The following is a 17,296-nucleotide window of genomic DNA, read 5'->3' on the forward strand; positions in this document are numbered from 1 at the left end:
TACAATCTGATATGTTCAAAAAAATAAAAACCTGATAAATTAAGTCGTTTTACAATCTATACAAAAACATGTGATTCTCTTAAAAATTTCAGATTTTTAAATCTGAAAAAAGTAGCAAACTAGAAATGCTTTAATTGTGCTATATATTAAATTGTTGAAGTAATTAAAATAGACTAGTTATGTATACTTCAGAAAATACCTTCTCAACAAAAATGTTACTCTGATATCAATATGTATACGTAAAAAGACAGTACAAAAATGTCCTTGAGATCTACACAAAACAATGGGTCAAAGTATTCCATAACCTCAATAAGTTACAGAGTAATAAAGCTACCTACAACACTATTATTAAAGCTGTAAGTCTGACTGCTGAGGGGCAACACACGGGATATGTATTATACTGTAATAGTTAGATCACTTACTATGTAATGGATTACAGACAGATCACTATATAAATGACTGTATTTTCTAATTCAGTTTCTAATTTTTTCTGCTCCTGCTTCTAATGTCTTTTAAATTTACATAAGGCATTAGCCTTAAAAGTAACAGAACCCAATTAGATTGAACTACCATGTTAAGAAATCCCATTACAGGGGCACCTGGGTGGCTCAGTCAGTTAAGCGTCTGCCTTTGGCTCAGATCATGATCCTGGAGTTCCGGGATCGAGCCCCATGTCGGGGTCCCTGCTCAGCGGGGAGTCTGCTTCTCCCTTTGCCCTTCACCCTGCTCGTGCTCTCTCTCTCTCAAATAATTAAAAAAAAAATTCCATTACAGAACTATAGCAGTCTTGTTATCTTAGACTTACTACTCACATTTCGTTTCCACAGCATTCTCTTGCATTTTAAATAACATGTTATGTATTGGTACTTGTGAATATGCTAGAGTACATGCATGGTATTTGGAAATAATTTATTTTTATGAAAACATCTTCACTTGCCCCCCCAACTCCGACCAAGACATCAGAATTTGCCAAATTAAATAAAGCTAGCACTTCTCATCTCTACAACTTCTGTGTATTTGATCATTACATATGTTCTTTGTAGAATGTCCAAATACAGACTCCTGTTTTTGTTCTGAAACTCACTAATTCCAGCTCAATTTATAGCACGGCTTTTCCTTTGGGGCTGGGGCAATATACAAAGGAGCATTCCAGGGTACCACGTGCTCAGCAAGGTTAGCAAAGCAAATCCCTGCAGTGTAACATGGTGAATCACTTGCTGGCTGCCGCAAAAGCTTGTCAACTTTTCACTTCATCAGTTTCCTGGGCAGGTCCTGGAAGGCTGGGCTCCTAAGTGTATCTTCCCTCTCCTAAAAGAAAGGAAAATAACTCGAGCAGATGAATTCATGCCTGGTCGCATGAAGAGAAGCTTTCTGAAGTGCAGAAATACCCATTTAGAATGAACTCATGGAAAACCCTGCTTAAAATGCAGTGTTTTTTTGTCAGCAAAGGTCTGCTTGGACAGGATAAATAGGTGAAGCCATGAATTTCCAGTCTCCCGATGCCAGATTAAATCCCACTTCTTCAAAAAAGACCCTGTGACTGCTCTGTCACCCTATTAGAACTTATTTGCTTTGGATCATCACAATAACTCCTCTATTGGCGGAGGAGACCTGCCAGGGTTTAAGTAAAGCCATGACCACACTCAGTCTAGACACTATCATCTGCACTAAAATACATGAATAAAAAGTAGCTTCTCAGAGGCATAAGGCTGTAATTTAGATCTCAAAGGAAAAAAATATCAAAGGTATAAACACAAGAAAAAAAATCCTTTGTTTCTATGGAAAAACAAACTTCATTAAAATACTTTTTTTCAAAGAGCTTGACAAAGAATGTGTAAAAGGGGAGAATAATTCCGTTTTGAACTGGATGTACGTGGCATACAGTACGCTCATAAGCCTACACAGCTTCTGAGACACAGAAGATTCTATAAACCAGCTATGTCCCTTTATTTCTAGACAACTCAAAATAAAAATCAGAAGTATTAAATAAGCGAAACCCTTCATGTACTTAAATCGACCTCAGGATAATATGGAAACCTGTAAGACAGAGAAAAATCTCCACAGATAGAGTTGATTGCCATCTAAAATGCTTTTGTTCCCACTCACCGCTGTGTATTGGGGTTACCAGATAAAATGTATCATGCCCCGTTACATCTGACTTTCAGATAAACAATGAGTACTTTTCTTAGCACATCCCATAAACATTATTTTTATTTGCTAAATCTGGCAATTCCCATGCACATATGTGTGTTTATTGTAAGTGCAGGTGTCGCTATTTCCTGGCAATAATCTTTCAGGTCCTGAAACATACATGTCACTACAGAGCCCTTCTTACTTCCCACAGGATGTTAGTTTGCACATGTAGAAATTCATCCCTTTCCTGTAACCAAACTCATTTACTTTACAAACAATTGCATGTGAAACTGCTTACTATGGCCAATTAAAAAAAAAAATGTATTATACCAGTGCACAAACGTAGGCAAAAAAATGATATGCACAATATTGTCTTAAAATTATGCAAGCTTTCCCTCCCGCCCCCAGCAGATTTGCAAGCCTAACAGGAGTTACTGTCATATCTAAGTGACATTAACTGTAACATAAGGAGGTGACTGAATATTTAATTCAACTCAGAGTACCAAGAATATCTTACTGAAATTATTTCTCTGCTGGGGTTCACATGGCAAACGCTAATATACCATCTAAGACGTAACTCCTAATCACCATCATGAAGTCTTTCCTGATGGAAAAGACAATGGGAAGACAGCATTCCCACAGCACCTTGCATATTTTATTTACCATACTATATTGCATTTACTTATCTATCCTGATCTACTAAAACGAGAGCTCCTTGAGAACAGGGCCCGTATTTTCACTGATCTTTGCATCCCTCCTCCTTAACAGAGGGCCTATTAGACATTCAATACATGTCTGTTGGCAAAATAAACTATTATTAACAAGCTCACGCTGGAACCCAGCCTAAAAAAATGTCCTTGACAGGCAGGATGTGGAACTGCCTTATTATAACTACCTTATAATAAACACCCCTTTGAATGAGGCTCATTAATACATTGCACTGAATTTCAAGCTATACAGGTATATTTCTATTGTTACTAGGGAGCCTGCAAAATTCTATACAGAATAAAAGGTATATTTCACTGATTTATTCAACAAATATCTAGAGTTGGCTAACTGCTAGGCCCTGTTCTAGGTGCTGGGAAATAAGATAAAGCCCTGCCATCATGGAATGTCCATAATGATACTCCAAGGAGACTGATGAAGTAGCAGTGAGAGATTAGGAGTTAAATATCTTTTATCCTTTTCTTTCCAGGTGAACAGTGATGAGGCCCCAACTAAGGTAATCCTAGCTGGATACACTGTAAAGCTGGGCCTGAACAGAGAACAGCAATAAGGTGTCATGACCCCAACCTCTGGCTATTCTTCCATTTATGCCAAACATGGTCCCTCACTGTAGGTCAAAAGCAAACAGAATGGTGCCCTAACCGGTGGCTGGGCTGTCAGCTGTGCCCTAAGCACAGCACATCCATTTGACGGAACTGAAGACCCTTTTTTTTTTTCTTTAAGATTTAGTTATTTGAGAGACAGAGAACGCGTGTACGAGCAGGGCGATGGGGAGAGGTGCAGGGGTAGCAGAGGGTCAGAGGCAGAGGGAGAGAGAGTGTTAAGGTGTTAAGCAGACTCCGCACTGAGCACAGAGCCCGACGTGGGGCTCGATCTCACCACTCTGAGATCACAACCTGAGCTGACACCAAGAGTCGGATGCTTAACGGAGTGTGCCACCCAGGCGCCCCCTGACGACCCTTTTTTTTTTTTTTTAAGATTTTATTTATTTGACAGAAAGAGACAGAGCAAGAGAGGGAACACCAGCAGGGGGAGTGGGAGAGGGAGAAGCAGGCTTCCCGTGGAGCAGGGAGCCGGATGTGGGGCTCGATCCCAGGACCCTGGGATCATGACCTGAGCCGAAGGCAGATGCTTAACAACTGAGCCACCCAGGCGCCCCCTGATGACCCCTTCTAATAAATATTGGCAGAGTGGCCTGTTCCATTTCAAAATTCATTTTTTTTTTTTTTCAAAATTCATTTTAATGGTTAATGCCATTTAATCTTCAGAGAGTTACCAGGTCAAAACTGCCATTACTTATGATGCTAACAAGACTTCCAATACATAGAGCTGAGGCTCAGGAAGTAAGATGTAGACACCTCTGCAGTACAGATATATCTTTGGAAAAGCAACGGCCAGGCCGAATAAAAAGTACCGCCTGTTATTGGAGCCAAGAGCTGCTGAAACACAGTAGGATTTTTATACCATGTCATAAAAAGGAAGCACTATCTCAACCACCAAATCCACTGTTGTACGTCTGCTGGTCTGTGGGTATGGCAGGAGGAGAGAAAAGGGGAGGGTGCACATGCCGACAAGACCTAATAGTGATGAGGGTATTTGCCACCACTCAGTGTTTTATATTAGCCGGACCCTGGCTACCTTTGCTTCATGCAAGTCAGCTCATCAAGTGCTCCTAATCACTTGAGAAAGGTCCTACTAGGCTTCTTCTATTAATTCTGAAACTGAGGCTCAGAGAGATTAAATCACCCACTCACGGTTACGAAATGAGTAAGAGAAGAGTCAGAACTTGAATTCTCAACTCTGGCCTATCTTATTCCAAACCTAAGCTCTCAGGCCCTCAGCAACAGTGGATTCCCAGGGGTCACCACACACCAGTCTAGGAATCTTTGCATCCTTTAGGACCTTTAATGATAAGGACAAATGTCTATGCAGCATTCATATGGGGACAGGAGCCGCCAGGAATACAAAGTCTGAATCAGACCTAAAATAAGAAAGAGCTTCATGTTCTGGCTACTCTGTCCACATCTCAAAAGAAACTCTGTGAGGTTAATGTGGTATTTTTATTTTTTGTTTCTGTTTAAAAGTTTCTTCTGAGTAAAAATATTTGAATGGAGCTGGGCAACAAAAGGGTATAAAGAACTGGTATTTGAAAGTTGTTTTCGCTTTTGACCAGGGCCGAGGACTTGGGGTCTGGGCAGCACTGTGGGGCTTCTGTGGGGTGTCTCTCCTGACCACACCCAGGATGCCAAGCCAGCCTCAGGGCTGGCCAGACAATCGGGGCTCTCATGAATATTCTCTTAGGTTCCACCTCAAAGAGGTCTTAACAGGGATGCCACAGGGAGCTCAGGAGACTTGGGGTGGCTCTGGTTCTTCTGCAGAGCAACAGGATGTGTAGCTGGTCACCGGTGGCCAGGGAATAAGAGCCTCTTGTATCCACTCCTTTCCTCTAGCGACGGGACCGACTGGGAAGCCTTCTCTTCCCGTCACAGAGCTCTCTATGGGAGAGTAAAGCAAAACAATTCATTTTAGATTATCCTCTATAAATGTGCCACTCCCTTTAATGGGGAATAGAGATTGAAAGCTAATTATTAAAGAAGGTGATATGGAGGGGCGCCTGGGTGGCTCAGTTGTTAGGCGTCTGCCTTCAGGTCAGGTCATGATCCCAGGGTCCTGGGATCCCTGCTCAGCGGGAAGCCTGCTTCTCCCTCTCCCACTCCCCCTGCTTGCATTCCCTCTCTCGCTGTGTCTCTCTGTCAAATACATAAATAAATAAATAAAAAAGAAGGTGATACAGAGAAAGATCATAATCCCCTGCTATTATTCCATTTCTATTTCTGTGTTTTCTACTAGAGAATTCTACGTGGTTGATCCATGATAGTTATGTCCTTATCGTTTTGTTGACAGAGTAATAAGCAGAACTGTAATCTTGGAAATCAAATTAGCCAACTTCCTCCTACAGATGAAAGTACAGAGAAGTTAATGCACAGAGAAAGTGACTTGCCCAGAATCACCCAGATGGTTAATGGCAGAGTCGGGATAGATCCCAGAGTCATCTACCTTGATGAATATTAACTGAGAAAACACACACACACACACACCGTGGGTGGCTGGCTAGCCCCATAAATACATGCTGATGTTCACAAGGAAGAAAATGATGGAAACTGTGGATGGGACTGAACAACATGGAGACATATGTAGTGAAGAGAACCTTTCTGAAAGTCAGTCAGTCAGTCAAGATCCAGTCAAACCTGGATCTTGGCTTGGGCCACCAGAGAATTCAGATCTAAATTTCTCAACTAGCTTGGGAGCTTCAGTCTCTCTTTTTTTTTTTTTTGTAAAATTAGGGATTTGGATGGTGTAATTTGTTTTGTTCTATTTGTAATTTACAAGGACTCTTTCAGCTCCAAAATTCTAAATCTGGATAGAGCCTTGCTTTAAAACAAAACAGAAACAAAAAACAGAAGTTCTTCTTCACCATCTATATAACAGATCAAATCCAGTGTTGAAATCTACATTTAAAAAGCCAAAAGAAAATGTGGAAAGAATATAAACAAACAAACAAAAAGCAGAACCTAGAAGTAGAGTGACCACACATCCTGCATTACCTAGACCTGGTTTACACCTGTTTCTCCTGCATTCCAACCAGTTAGTGCCTGTTTTCACTACCCAAAGTATCTCCATTTGGATGACAAATTATATGATAGCCCCTATAAGGAATTGGTGTTATCTTGGAGAAACCCTCACCACCTTTGATCACCTACGGACAGAAGCCTAAATGCCTTGGTATGTTATGAAGGCTTTGACTCTCCAGTCAAAGCTTGCCAGCACCCCCACCACACGCTAGTGACACCTGACTACTTCAGTTCCCCAGAGGTGAGGAACACTGCTCCTGCCATTGCTTAGCTTCTCGGCCTGCATCCTACAGAATGGCCAAGTCCTCCACAGGCATCGAGACCTCCGCTCCGTACTGCCTTCTCTGGGAGGCCTCCCCTCCCTCCACCTGGGATCACTCTGCCCATACCTCTACTAGCATGTGGCCCCAACGGCTTCCGTAGCTCTTTATCTCCTCTACTGCACCCTAAGCTCTGTAAAATGGAGTTCACCTTCATCTTTCTATCCCTTAGCACGATCATTAGCACTCAACATGTTTGTTGAATTAAATAGAGAAGTACATAAAGATTTGCTAACAGGATACTGGCTAAATTATCTTTCATTGGAGTGAACACAAAACAATGGGCTTCATTCAACTCAGCTGGTCTCCACCATTATTACCACCAGTAAGTTTCTTGTATGGTGTGCGGAGAGCCAGTGCCCTGTGATGGTGGGTCATGGTCTATGACCACCTGACAGCTCAATTCCACTTCTGCCACTGACAAAATGTATGATCTTGAACAAGTTCCTTGCCCCAACTTAACTCAGTTCCCTCAGTATAAAACAGGGGAAATGCAACTTTCCTTGGTGTAAGATTATAAACGGTGCATGAAGAGTGGTGCCAGGTACCTGGCACAGAGTACACAGGTAATAAGTAGTAATTTGGCTTCAGTGGTGATCATTTCCAGCCAGAGCAGATCAAACTGGAAAAAACCATGACTCCTCCTTGCTCCCCAAAGAGATAAGCCCCACCTGGATTTATTTTGCTTTATGTCCCTCTCTCCCGGGACTAAGATGCCAAGACCTTCACAACAGTAAATATTATTCTCCTTCCAAATCCTGGTTCTTTGCTTTTCTAATTATCCCCAACACAAGGGTCAACACGAGGAATACAGCAAGAAAGGCAAGGACTTACAACTCAAGATAGACCGTGGTCAAATAAGGAAGAACTTCTTGACTGCCACTCTGATCCAACTACGGAACACACGCAAAAGGAATTCTTGGTAAAATGCCAAGTAGGGAGAATTCAAGCCTGGGGAAGGATCACATGACTTCTTGCCGGGACCTTGAACCCTCAAGTGAACTACACCTTGAGCAAAACACTCCCTCAATCAGAAGCAGTCAGTTCCCGGTGCCCCAACACCAAGCACCGGAAAGTGACTAACAAAATGACCGTCGTGAGCATCTTTAGCAGAAGGAAAAGGAGGAAAGGAATGTTCCCTTCGAGATTTCTTCATCACAGGAAACAAGGCACAGGCAGCGAGGCAACTAATGGGATCACAATGTTTCAATTAAGTAGCACAGAGCTGTTGGAACTTTGTAACAAAATACAGCCACGTCCTAATAGTTGTTTTCATTATAGAGGCAGGATTGCACGGAGGTTTAAAAAAAAAAAAAAGACTCTGGAACCAGAGTGCCTGAAATGTATTCTAGCCTCTGTCCTTAACTAGCGGCGGGACCCTCAGCAAGTTACCTCATCTCTCCAGACCTCAGGTTTCACCTCTGGACAGTGAAGATAACAAATAGATAATGGTACCTATACTCTGTAGGGCTGTTTTGGGGGTTTGTTTTTTGTTTTTTACTAATACTAATACTAATTTCTCAGGTAGAGTAGGGTTAGGCACATGATTAATGGTGCGTATTTGACAAATAAAAATATTAAGATTCAGTACTCAAAAGTAGCTTATATACAACCTCGTTCTGAAAAATTGCTACTGGTATGACCATGATACATCTCAAAGATGTCTTTACTTCATGTTGACTCCTAGGAGTTTGACTTGTTGACCAACACATCTTTTGTTGATCATGGAAACTGAACAGGTCTGAAACCCAGAGTACACGGTAAAATGGACACTGAAGGTTTCTAACAAAATTAATTAAACCTTAATCATCCCCACAATAAATGAAAGTAAAATAAACTTATTACTGAGTCACTTCCCAAGCTGTTGTATTTGTCTGGAAGGCACCGAATGTGACAGGAATGTAGCTAGGTCTGGCTTCTGCCCCATGGCTGAATACAGTGGCATTAGCTTAGTGAATTCACCATGGCTCTCTCTGTTCCTCAGTTTCGAAGGCTCAATGACTTGGTTTTGCACCACGCTTATTCATTCAACAGTTACTTAATAAGCATCTACTTTGTGCCAGATACTATGACAAATAATGTGGACAAAATGGACAACATGTCATTACAATCCCTACCGGCCATCACAGAGCTGGCAATCTGGCAGAAAAGGCAGATATAAAAAACCAAATGTGCACCCACAAGACCTGATGGTCAGTAAGTGAATTTACAGTGGAAACAGCTTCGAGTAGACTAGTTTCTATAAGACCAAGCCATGTCCTCCATGCAACCATTATGACTACACAGGATTCAAGCAGAGGAATACATTGTATGAATGGTATCAGGCATCACCTTGACAAACATCCGACTGTTGAGGATTGTGAATTCCCTATTTTAAGCTTTCCAACGACCCATTCCCTCACGCCACCCATTCTCCCATTCTTGTTGCTTTTCTCAAAAATGCTGCAGTCCATTTAATTTCTCCTTCCCATATTACAATCACATAAACATCTTGCTTCACCAAATTTCTTCACCTATCACCCTGATTGGAGTTTTCCATATTCTAAAATTTCTTCCATCACACCCCTACAGAAATCATGTTATTCATTCCAGAGATAGTTACCCATATTCAGTCTTGATAGAGGCTACTAGTTTAAACCTCAGAGAGCAACATTATTTCTCTTATTTTCATGTTTGGGGTTGGCACGGTGGCATGGGAGGGGCACTTAGGGGCAGATCTACACCAAAACTGTTGCCCCATAAACCCTCAAAATAATTCTCATTTAACCTATAAAACAATCCAATGAGGCACAAAAGTTAATTTTATATGAATCATTAAAGCTTACTACATACCAGAAGGTGCTAGGCATTATAAAAAGGGCAAAATTAAAACAACTTAGGTTCATAGTTCAAGTTCAGCAGTCATTGTTTACTGGTATTTCTGTGAACTATAAGCAGTACTTGAGATAGTAATAGAAAAAGTACACCCATATGAAAAGTTTCAACCAACATTCAGAACATCAGTAAATAAAAAACTATTTGAGTCAATGCAGAAGTAAAATATCTCATGTTACTTAATTTCATACAAAAATAACAATCATGGTAAACTCAGACAGGGCTTCTCTTGTGTCAGCAATTTCAAGGTTTTGTTTTTATTCTTAGAGGTCTACCAGAGGGTCACAAGCAGGATACTCAGGTATGATCTCCTGGATGCATTCAGCCTAACCAAAAATGGATGGGACTAATGCATCAACCAGAATGTTAGCTTAGTTAGCCATAATTAGGGCTCTCTTTCCAGTGGCTCAAATTAATACAAGTCCCAGACTTCCCAAGGAGCCACACAATCCAGGTTACGTTCATTCAACACTGCTCTACAAATTGACGCAACGAGCCTTATAGGAACTTCCCAGTGAATTTCCATGGGAAAAGATGAAATGCTAAAGATTTTTTTAAATATTTTTAAATTGTGGTCAAACATTAATCTGAATGTAGCCCGTGGAGAAAATGCAATTCAATAGGGTAATTATTTAAACAAATTCTCACTGGGTGAACTTTTACTTTTTATTTTTTATTTTTAAAAAAAGATTTATTATTTGAGAGAAAGAGAGTGAGAACGGGGGGTAGGGAGGAAGAGGGAGAGAGAGTCCCAAGCAGACAACACACTGAGCATGCAGCCCAACACAGGGCTCAATCTCACCATCCCAAAATGACAACCCAAACTGAAACCAACAGTCAGACGCTTAACCTACTGTTCCACCCAGGCGTCCCTCACTGGGTGAACTTTTAAAACAGCTATTCTAAGCTCAAAAAGAAATGTTCTGTGCTTGTCCTCTTCTTGGGTACATGGCCAGGAGTCAGCATAGGGTCTGGAATGTATTAGGTGCTCAGAACTATTTTCTGAGTACATAAATGAATAAATATATTCCCCTGATCCTTACCATGAGTTTACATCTAAGAAAAACAATAGCGAAAGGCAGAAGTTATCTGAGTGTGTAGAAAATAAAATCTTGCTCTTCATCTTGAAATATGAATTTCCACCACTAAAAACAGAAAATTGATGAAAACATAAGTTTCCATAAAGATGGCCATAGAATGTTATTTTGTGCAGCAAATCTATACAAAACTTCAGCATGTTTATAGTTACAACTACGAATGTGAAAGATAACTTCTTTAGAGTCTCATAAAAACAACTATATATGAAAGCATATTCATATTATATAAAAGCTCTTACTATCTGAAAATCTGTAATAAAGAGACCACAAGGCAAAGGTAACACAATTTGGGCTGTAAGGAAACCCTTTGAAAGCCAGTATTTTCAATACTTGATAGCTAAACTCATTAATGACCTCTTTCACATCATATTATTTACAGCACATCACTGAGACATTTCCCCAAAACCAATTCTGCAATTGTAGAAAGACTTGTATGCTGACTTCATCCCAGACATTTGTTGTAAAGTGCCTCATCCCCCTTGTAATTCCTGTATGTTCATTTGTCTACCACTATCATAAATTAATATGGTTTTATATTAAGCCACTGATAATCCATGAAGTAAGTTAACAGTCAAGACAAAACTTACCAAGCACAATGACCACAGTCTTCAGAAGACTCATCATGGTATCCCGATTCCTCCGGGGTCCAGAACTATGCCGAGACATTCTCATAGTCCTCTGGCGAACATAGCCAAAGATATGAGCATAGAGAACCACCATGACGACAAAGGTCACCAAGTTGAAAATAGCCCAGAACACTAAGTAAGAGTCACTGTAGAGGGGTGCCATGTTGGAACAATTTTCGATATCGCAGATACAGTTCCAGCCCACACTGGGGATAGCACCCATGACAATGGCCATAGTCCAGATGACCACAATCACCACCACCACCCGCCGGTTGCTCATCCGTGTGTGGAGCTGCATGCGGAAAACCGTAATGTGCCTCTCAATCGCAATAGCCAGTAAGTTGGCCACAGACGCCGTCAGGCTGGTGTCAATGAGGCCCTGGCGGAGGAGCCACGTGCTGACAGTCAATCTCCGAGTGTTGGGTCCTGTGTTGAACATTAGGTAGAAATAAGCCAACCCAGCAAAGAAGTCTGCAGCAGCCAGATTAGCCATTAAGTAATAAATAGGAAAATGGAAGCGGCGGTTGACATAGATTGCTACCATGACCAGTAGGTTGGCCAACATGATGAAGATACAGACAGTGATTCCAAGTCCCATCACCAGCTTGCTGACCGTGTTCCATTCTGTGGCAAGATACTTTCCACTCCGGTTATAAAAGAAGGCAATGGACTCATTGTAGAAGCACTGTGGTTCATTCATGGCTGTGAACTAAAAGAGAAAGGAAGAAAGATGAAAAAGAAAGAAGAAACCACAGATCCAAATTTAAAGACTTATAGTATGGTAAATGTGGCCAAAACACACACACACACACACACACACACACACACACAGAAGCAAAGAATCTGAAAATCTGATCCTGCATAACATTCTATTATGTTGAAACTCCAAGGCTTTTCAGTGTCTTACTGTCCTCAAGATTAAAGACAGTTGTAGTTAAATAAATGACAAGGTCTGTGCTTGGTGGTTGCAGGTCAATGAAGTCTACTAGAAAAGCCACATGGCCCAGAAATCTTGCCTAAAATACATGAGACAGATGAGAAATTGTGCAGAGAATTGCAACTGGAATATTTACCGTCGTGAAACCTATTTTGACCTGTTATTTAGGGAATCTGTAAACATAGTTGGTTTATAGATAGGGTATTATTGCTCCATTATTCTGCATTTCTGTTCTCACATAGTATGTTCGATCTGTGACAAACACTTTGTAATGCAGTCCCCACAAGGACCACCAGTACCAACATTTCAAAGAGGTCACTATGCATCAAAGCTGCTTTGCCCAAAGCCAGTATTTGCTGTTCGACATTCCTGTGGTCAGCACTGTCTACCCCCATGACTCCTTATCCCCAGAATAGCATTTGTCGACCAATCTATGACATTAGAGAACTTTTTTCCTCTTTGGAGGACATAAGAAATAGGTTACCTAATGTAACCTCCAAAGAGTAGTTGACACTTTGATGCTGCTCAACAAAAAGTGAAGTGCACTTCAAGTTTTTCCAAAATGTGAAGTGATCATGTTTTATTATGTGTTTTCTTATTTTTCAGCATCAACTAGAATACACTCATTTATTAATTATTCTCACTTGAATCCAAAAGGGACTGAGCAAGTTTATAACAGAATATAGGTAGTCAATAAAACTATTAAAATAAAATTAGAAAATAAACAGTAACATAGAAAAAATCATTTTCCTGAAGCCTTGAGTTTGTCTGAGACTCCTAGAATCAGAAATTATTTAAAGACAGCTCACATCCTAACTTTTTATTTTGTATGTTTAACCAATGACTTAACAAATATGAGTTTTAACCACTATTTTTGATCCAATGTTCTACTGAATATCCATAGGTTGTGCATAAATGTTTACCAAACACTGAACATTCCTAAAGAGTGTGAAATGCTTATTAAATGGTTAGTCTTCTGACTTGTCCAGACATTTAGTCTCTCTTCATTTAGAGTTTAAGAGCTTTTAGATCATGTTTCTATCATTACACTTACCATGTATACCATTAATTATCAGCTGTTTCTTAAGGAGATCATGGCCCAAGAAAAGAGTGAAGACCTTGTCTTACACATTTTGGTAATCTCATATACTTTCCAAAAAGTCTCATTCATTGGAGGTCTGAGAACCTGATTACATGTCATGTCCCATGACAAATCTTTCCAGTCCTCTGGCTATTTCATCTAATTTTCTTGCCTCTCAGTTTCTTGACCTCATCCCTAATGACTTCCTATTCCATTACAACTCAGCTGCCCACTCCCATGGTCACACCCTGAACTTTGTAACCACTCAGAACTGTCTCCCTTTGGAAATAAATGATACATTTTAATTACTCACCACACTTCCCATTCTTCCAATTTTCTCATTTGATCCCCAATACATCAGTTCTTTGAAGTCATCTATTTCCTTAAGATTCCTACCTTTCCCCACTGGATTACTCTGTCTTCCCCCTTTTCCTTATACAGCTTAGATTTCATAGTCATTGACTATTGATAACACAGGAACACAGTCTCTCCTTGAAGATTCTGAGGTCAGATCCTTCAGAATTCAATTTTTTTTTCGTGGTTTTAAGAACACTTACACAGATAATCCTTAGATGATGTAAATCCCCATCAAAATTTGGAGCCTCGTTCCATAATCATACACATTATTTTCTATGGCAAAATATATTTATACATTAAATTTGTTAAATAAAAGTTATAAATAGCTTCACATAAATTCATTCTGAGCAGGTTTTGCCACAAAGTGAATTATGAAAAAATCTTCAGTTGTCAGACCTTGAATTTTGTAACTTCAGATAAGGAAGAAGAGACCTTTCTCCTTCAGTCTACTTGCCCCACTGTACTTCCATGACAGTCTCTTGGAATAACACCAGTCTTGGCTGAATGCAATTGGTTGCCACTTCCACACCTACACCAAGGCTTCTGAGAAATGTTTGAGAAAATCGACATATCTGGCAGATTGATTCTGATCTAAATTCATGACGTCTAACCTCAACAGAGACTTCAGGAGCACAAGGGGTCTGATTTTCCCCTGTCATTCCCTATCTTCTCCAAAGTGGCTAATTTAAGCTTACCTACTGTTCTCTTTTGACAAAAGACAAAATCAGCTATTCAAGAATCCATCCTTTCTTCCTCTTCTGTTACAATGGAAAGGGTGTAGCTTTTGCCATCCAAGTGTTGTGAACTCCTACTATTTCAAGAACCTTGTTCTAGAAATTGTTTCCTTTCTCCTTGTATCTTCAACTCCCCCTCACTCCTCCTTCTCTCCCTCTCCCCTCTCCTGAATCTTTCCTATCTATGTTCAGGGAAGTTTAGTTTCCACCATCTTTTAAAAGAAAAAAGAAAGTCCCTCATGATCTCATTTCACCTTTCAGCTTTGATAATTTTTCTCCTTCATAGCCAATTGCTTTCTCTCTCACTAATATTTCCATTAACTATAGTAGGGCGCTTCTGACCCAATCCCTCCATCAGATCCACTCCCTTAAATTCTTTAGTTCCATATAACTTCCCAAAGTAACACCAATCTTGTCTTCAGAGCATTCGATATGTGACTGAAAAGCCCTTTTCAGAAAATTCTCTTTCATTGGCTTTCATGACATCATACTCTCCTGGCTTTTGATTCTTCTCTATGGCTGGTCCTTCTCAGTCATTTCTGATGGGTCCCCATGCTCTACACAATATTGATATTTCTACACTAGTTATATACTCAGCCAACACATTTTCACTGAGTTTTCTAATATGTCCTCCCAAGATCTCAATTATTTTATATACCCTCAATACTCCCATATCTATGTATTTAACCCATACTTTTTTCCTAAACTCTAGGCAAATATCAAATTGCCTACTGGTATCTTGGATTAACTACCCCATAGGATACTCAGTACTCAGTCTCTGCTTAAAACCAAATTCAAACTCATAATCTTCCTCATGATCCCCAACTTGCTCTTTCCATCTTCTTCTATTCCAGAGGCTAGAGAGGCTAGAGAACTACTCTCTCCCCAGTGGCCTGAGGGCTAAACCTGGGAATGCCTTCTTCTCCCTCAGCCTCATTACTTAATAACCAAATCCCATATATTCTCCTTGCTAAGCATCTACTCAAACTCTCTATTCCATCCTCACAGAATTATCACTACAGTGGTAGTAATACTATTACTTTCTTACTACAGTGGTTTCCTAAGCATTATTACTACATTATTATTACTACTACTATTATTATCATTACCACCACCAGCATTATTGCTATAGTGGTTTCCTAAGTGTTCTTTCTACCCAGTGCCAATCTCCTCTCTAGTGATCTTTCTAAAAGACACAGTTGACCAAGCTATTCTCCTACTGAAAATGCTTCAATGGCTTACAAGTGCACTTATGATAAAAACCTAAACTCTTCAACCACCTTATCAGTTCTCACCTGCCCTCTAGCCTCAATCCAAACTATTAATGACTTCCAACTCTCTTCTTCCGCTCTATGTAACGTGTTGTGCTCTCCCTCATCTCTGCTTCTCAGAACAGTGGTTTTCTCTACCAAAATCACTTGGAGGGTTTCTAAAACACAGATTACTGGCCACATCCTGAAAATTTCTGATTCAGTAGATGTAAAGTGAGTCTCCAGGTGATACTGATGCTGCTGGTCCAGAGACCACACTTTGACTCCCACTGGCTTAGAACTATCGTCCCCCAATTTTCACCTGGCTCCCTTGCTCTCATTCTTCATGCAGTTGAAAGGTTATTCTTTCTAGTCAGTTTCCCCAGACATCCCCAAGTCTAGGCAAGGTTTTTCTACTACAATTCCCTGCATTTATCTCACAACAACACTTACTGTATAATAATTGCTCAATTAACACTTCCTCATACTAGGCCATAAACCCTATGAGAGCAGAAATTCTAACTTTCTTGTTCACTGTTGTACAGCATCCAACTGTTAGATTAGATGCTAACTATACATTGGTTGCATTAATAAATTCCAGAAATGTTTACAAGTTTCCTTTCTACAAAGGACATATGATACACAAAAAAATAAATTATAACTATAAATGCAAAACTCCTTTAGCCTCTATAACCATTTACTTTCTCTGGACAAATACATTTTTAAATCAAATACCAAGCACACAGTATTTCACAGCATTCCAACTTCTGAACACCAACTGCTAACAGTCAAGAGATGGTATGTGCAGCTTCGCTCTTCCCAACTTAGGAAAACTAAACAGTTAAGGAGGAAAACATAAGACAGTGCAAACTGTCTTTTGAAGCCACAATATACTAAGAAGAAGAAAACTGACAGATATTCTCTGCTGATATCCCATATATCGCATCAGCAAATGGCAGGTATCCAAGTCCTCTGCCATCTTTAATCTCTCAAAAATTTGAATAGTAAACACCATACCGCATCTAATGACATACCTTACATGATTGTTTGAGCCCCAGTTTTATCATCTGTGAAATAAGAAAATTTAGCTAAATTATTATTATCTATATCAAGAGAATTCTGGGTAAGAACTTTATATTTCATAAAAATTGCCAGCTAAATATTAAGACAGCATAAAATATGCCTGGAATGAAAACAGTAAGGGTAGAATATACCTGAGAAAACGTCAGAGGAATGTCAGCTGGATTGAATGTAACAGGGCTGAACTGAAAGAAGAATGAAATCACCTCTCTTTTCATCTGCAAAAAGGAGGCGGCCTGGAGTATAGGTGAAGGAGACCCCAGCAGAGTGGCCAACAGGGTAGTGTCAACAGGCTTTCTCACTTCTTCAGGACCCAAGGGATTTAAGCAGAAACCCAAATGGAGCTCTGGGAGAATCTAACTATGATTGGACTATAATGCATTCAGGCAGTCATGCCTATAACAATACAAAAAGCAGAAAAAAAAAAAAAAAGATCAAATACAGTAAGA

The 17,296-nt window shown here is 40.0% G+C and overlaps 1 protein-coding gene across 11 annotated transcripts in view; it reads right to left on the reverse strand.

Moving 5' to 3' along the window:
- The window catches only part of LPAR1 (lysophosphatidic acid receptor 1), a 295,096-nt gene that overhangs the window by 43,497 nt on the left and 234,303 nt on the right, over nucleotides 1–17,296 (reverse strand). For 10 of the 11 annotated variants that reach the window (XM_081803368.1, XM_081803367.1, XM_081803370.1 and 7 more), the window contains one exon: nucleotides 11,370–12,117. In XM_081803368.1, coding sequence (XP_081659494.1) covers nucleotides 11,370–12,117 — 748 coding nt within the window. Of the gene's footprint in view, nucleotides 1–500; nucleotides 5,355–11,369; nucleotides 12,118–17,296 lie in introns of those variants that run through there. The other variant, XM_081803371.1, reaches the window with a different exon arrangement.

The sequence above is a fragment of the Leptonychotes weddellii genome, chromosome 14 (genome assembly GCF_054177405.1).
Source record: "Leptonychotes weddellii isolate Sample4059 chromosome 14, ASM5417740v2, whole genome shotgun sequence".
Lineage (NCBI taxonomy): Eukaryota > Metazoa > Chordata > Mammalia > Carnivora > Phocidae > Leptonychotes > Leptonychotes weddellii.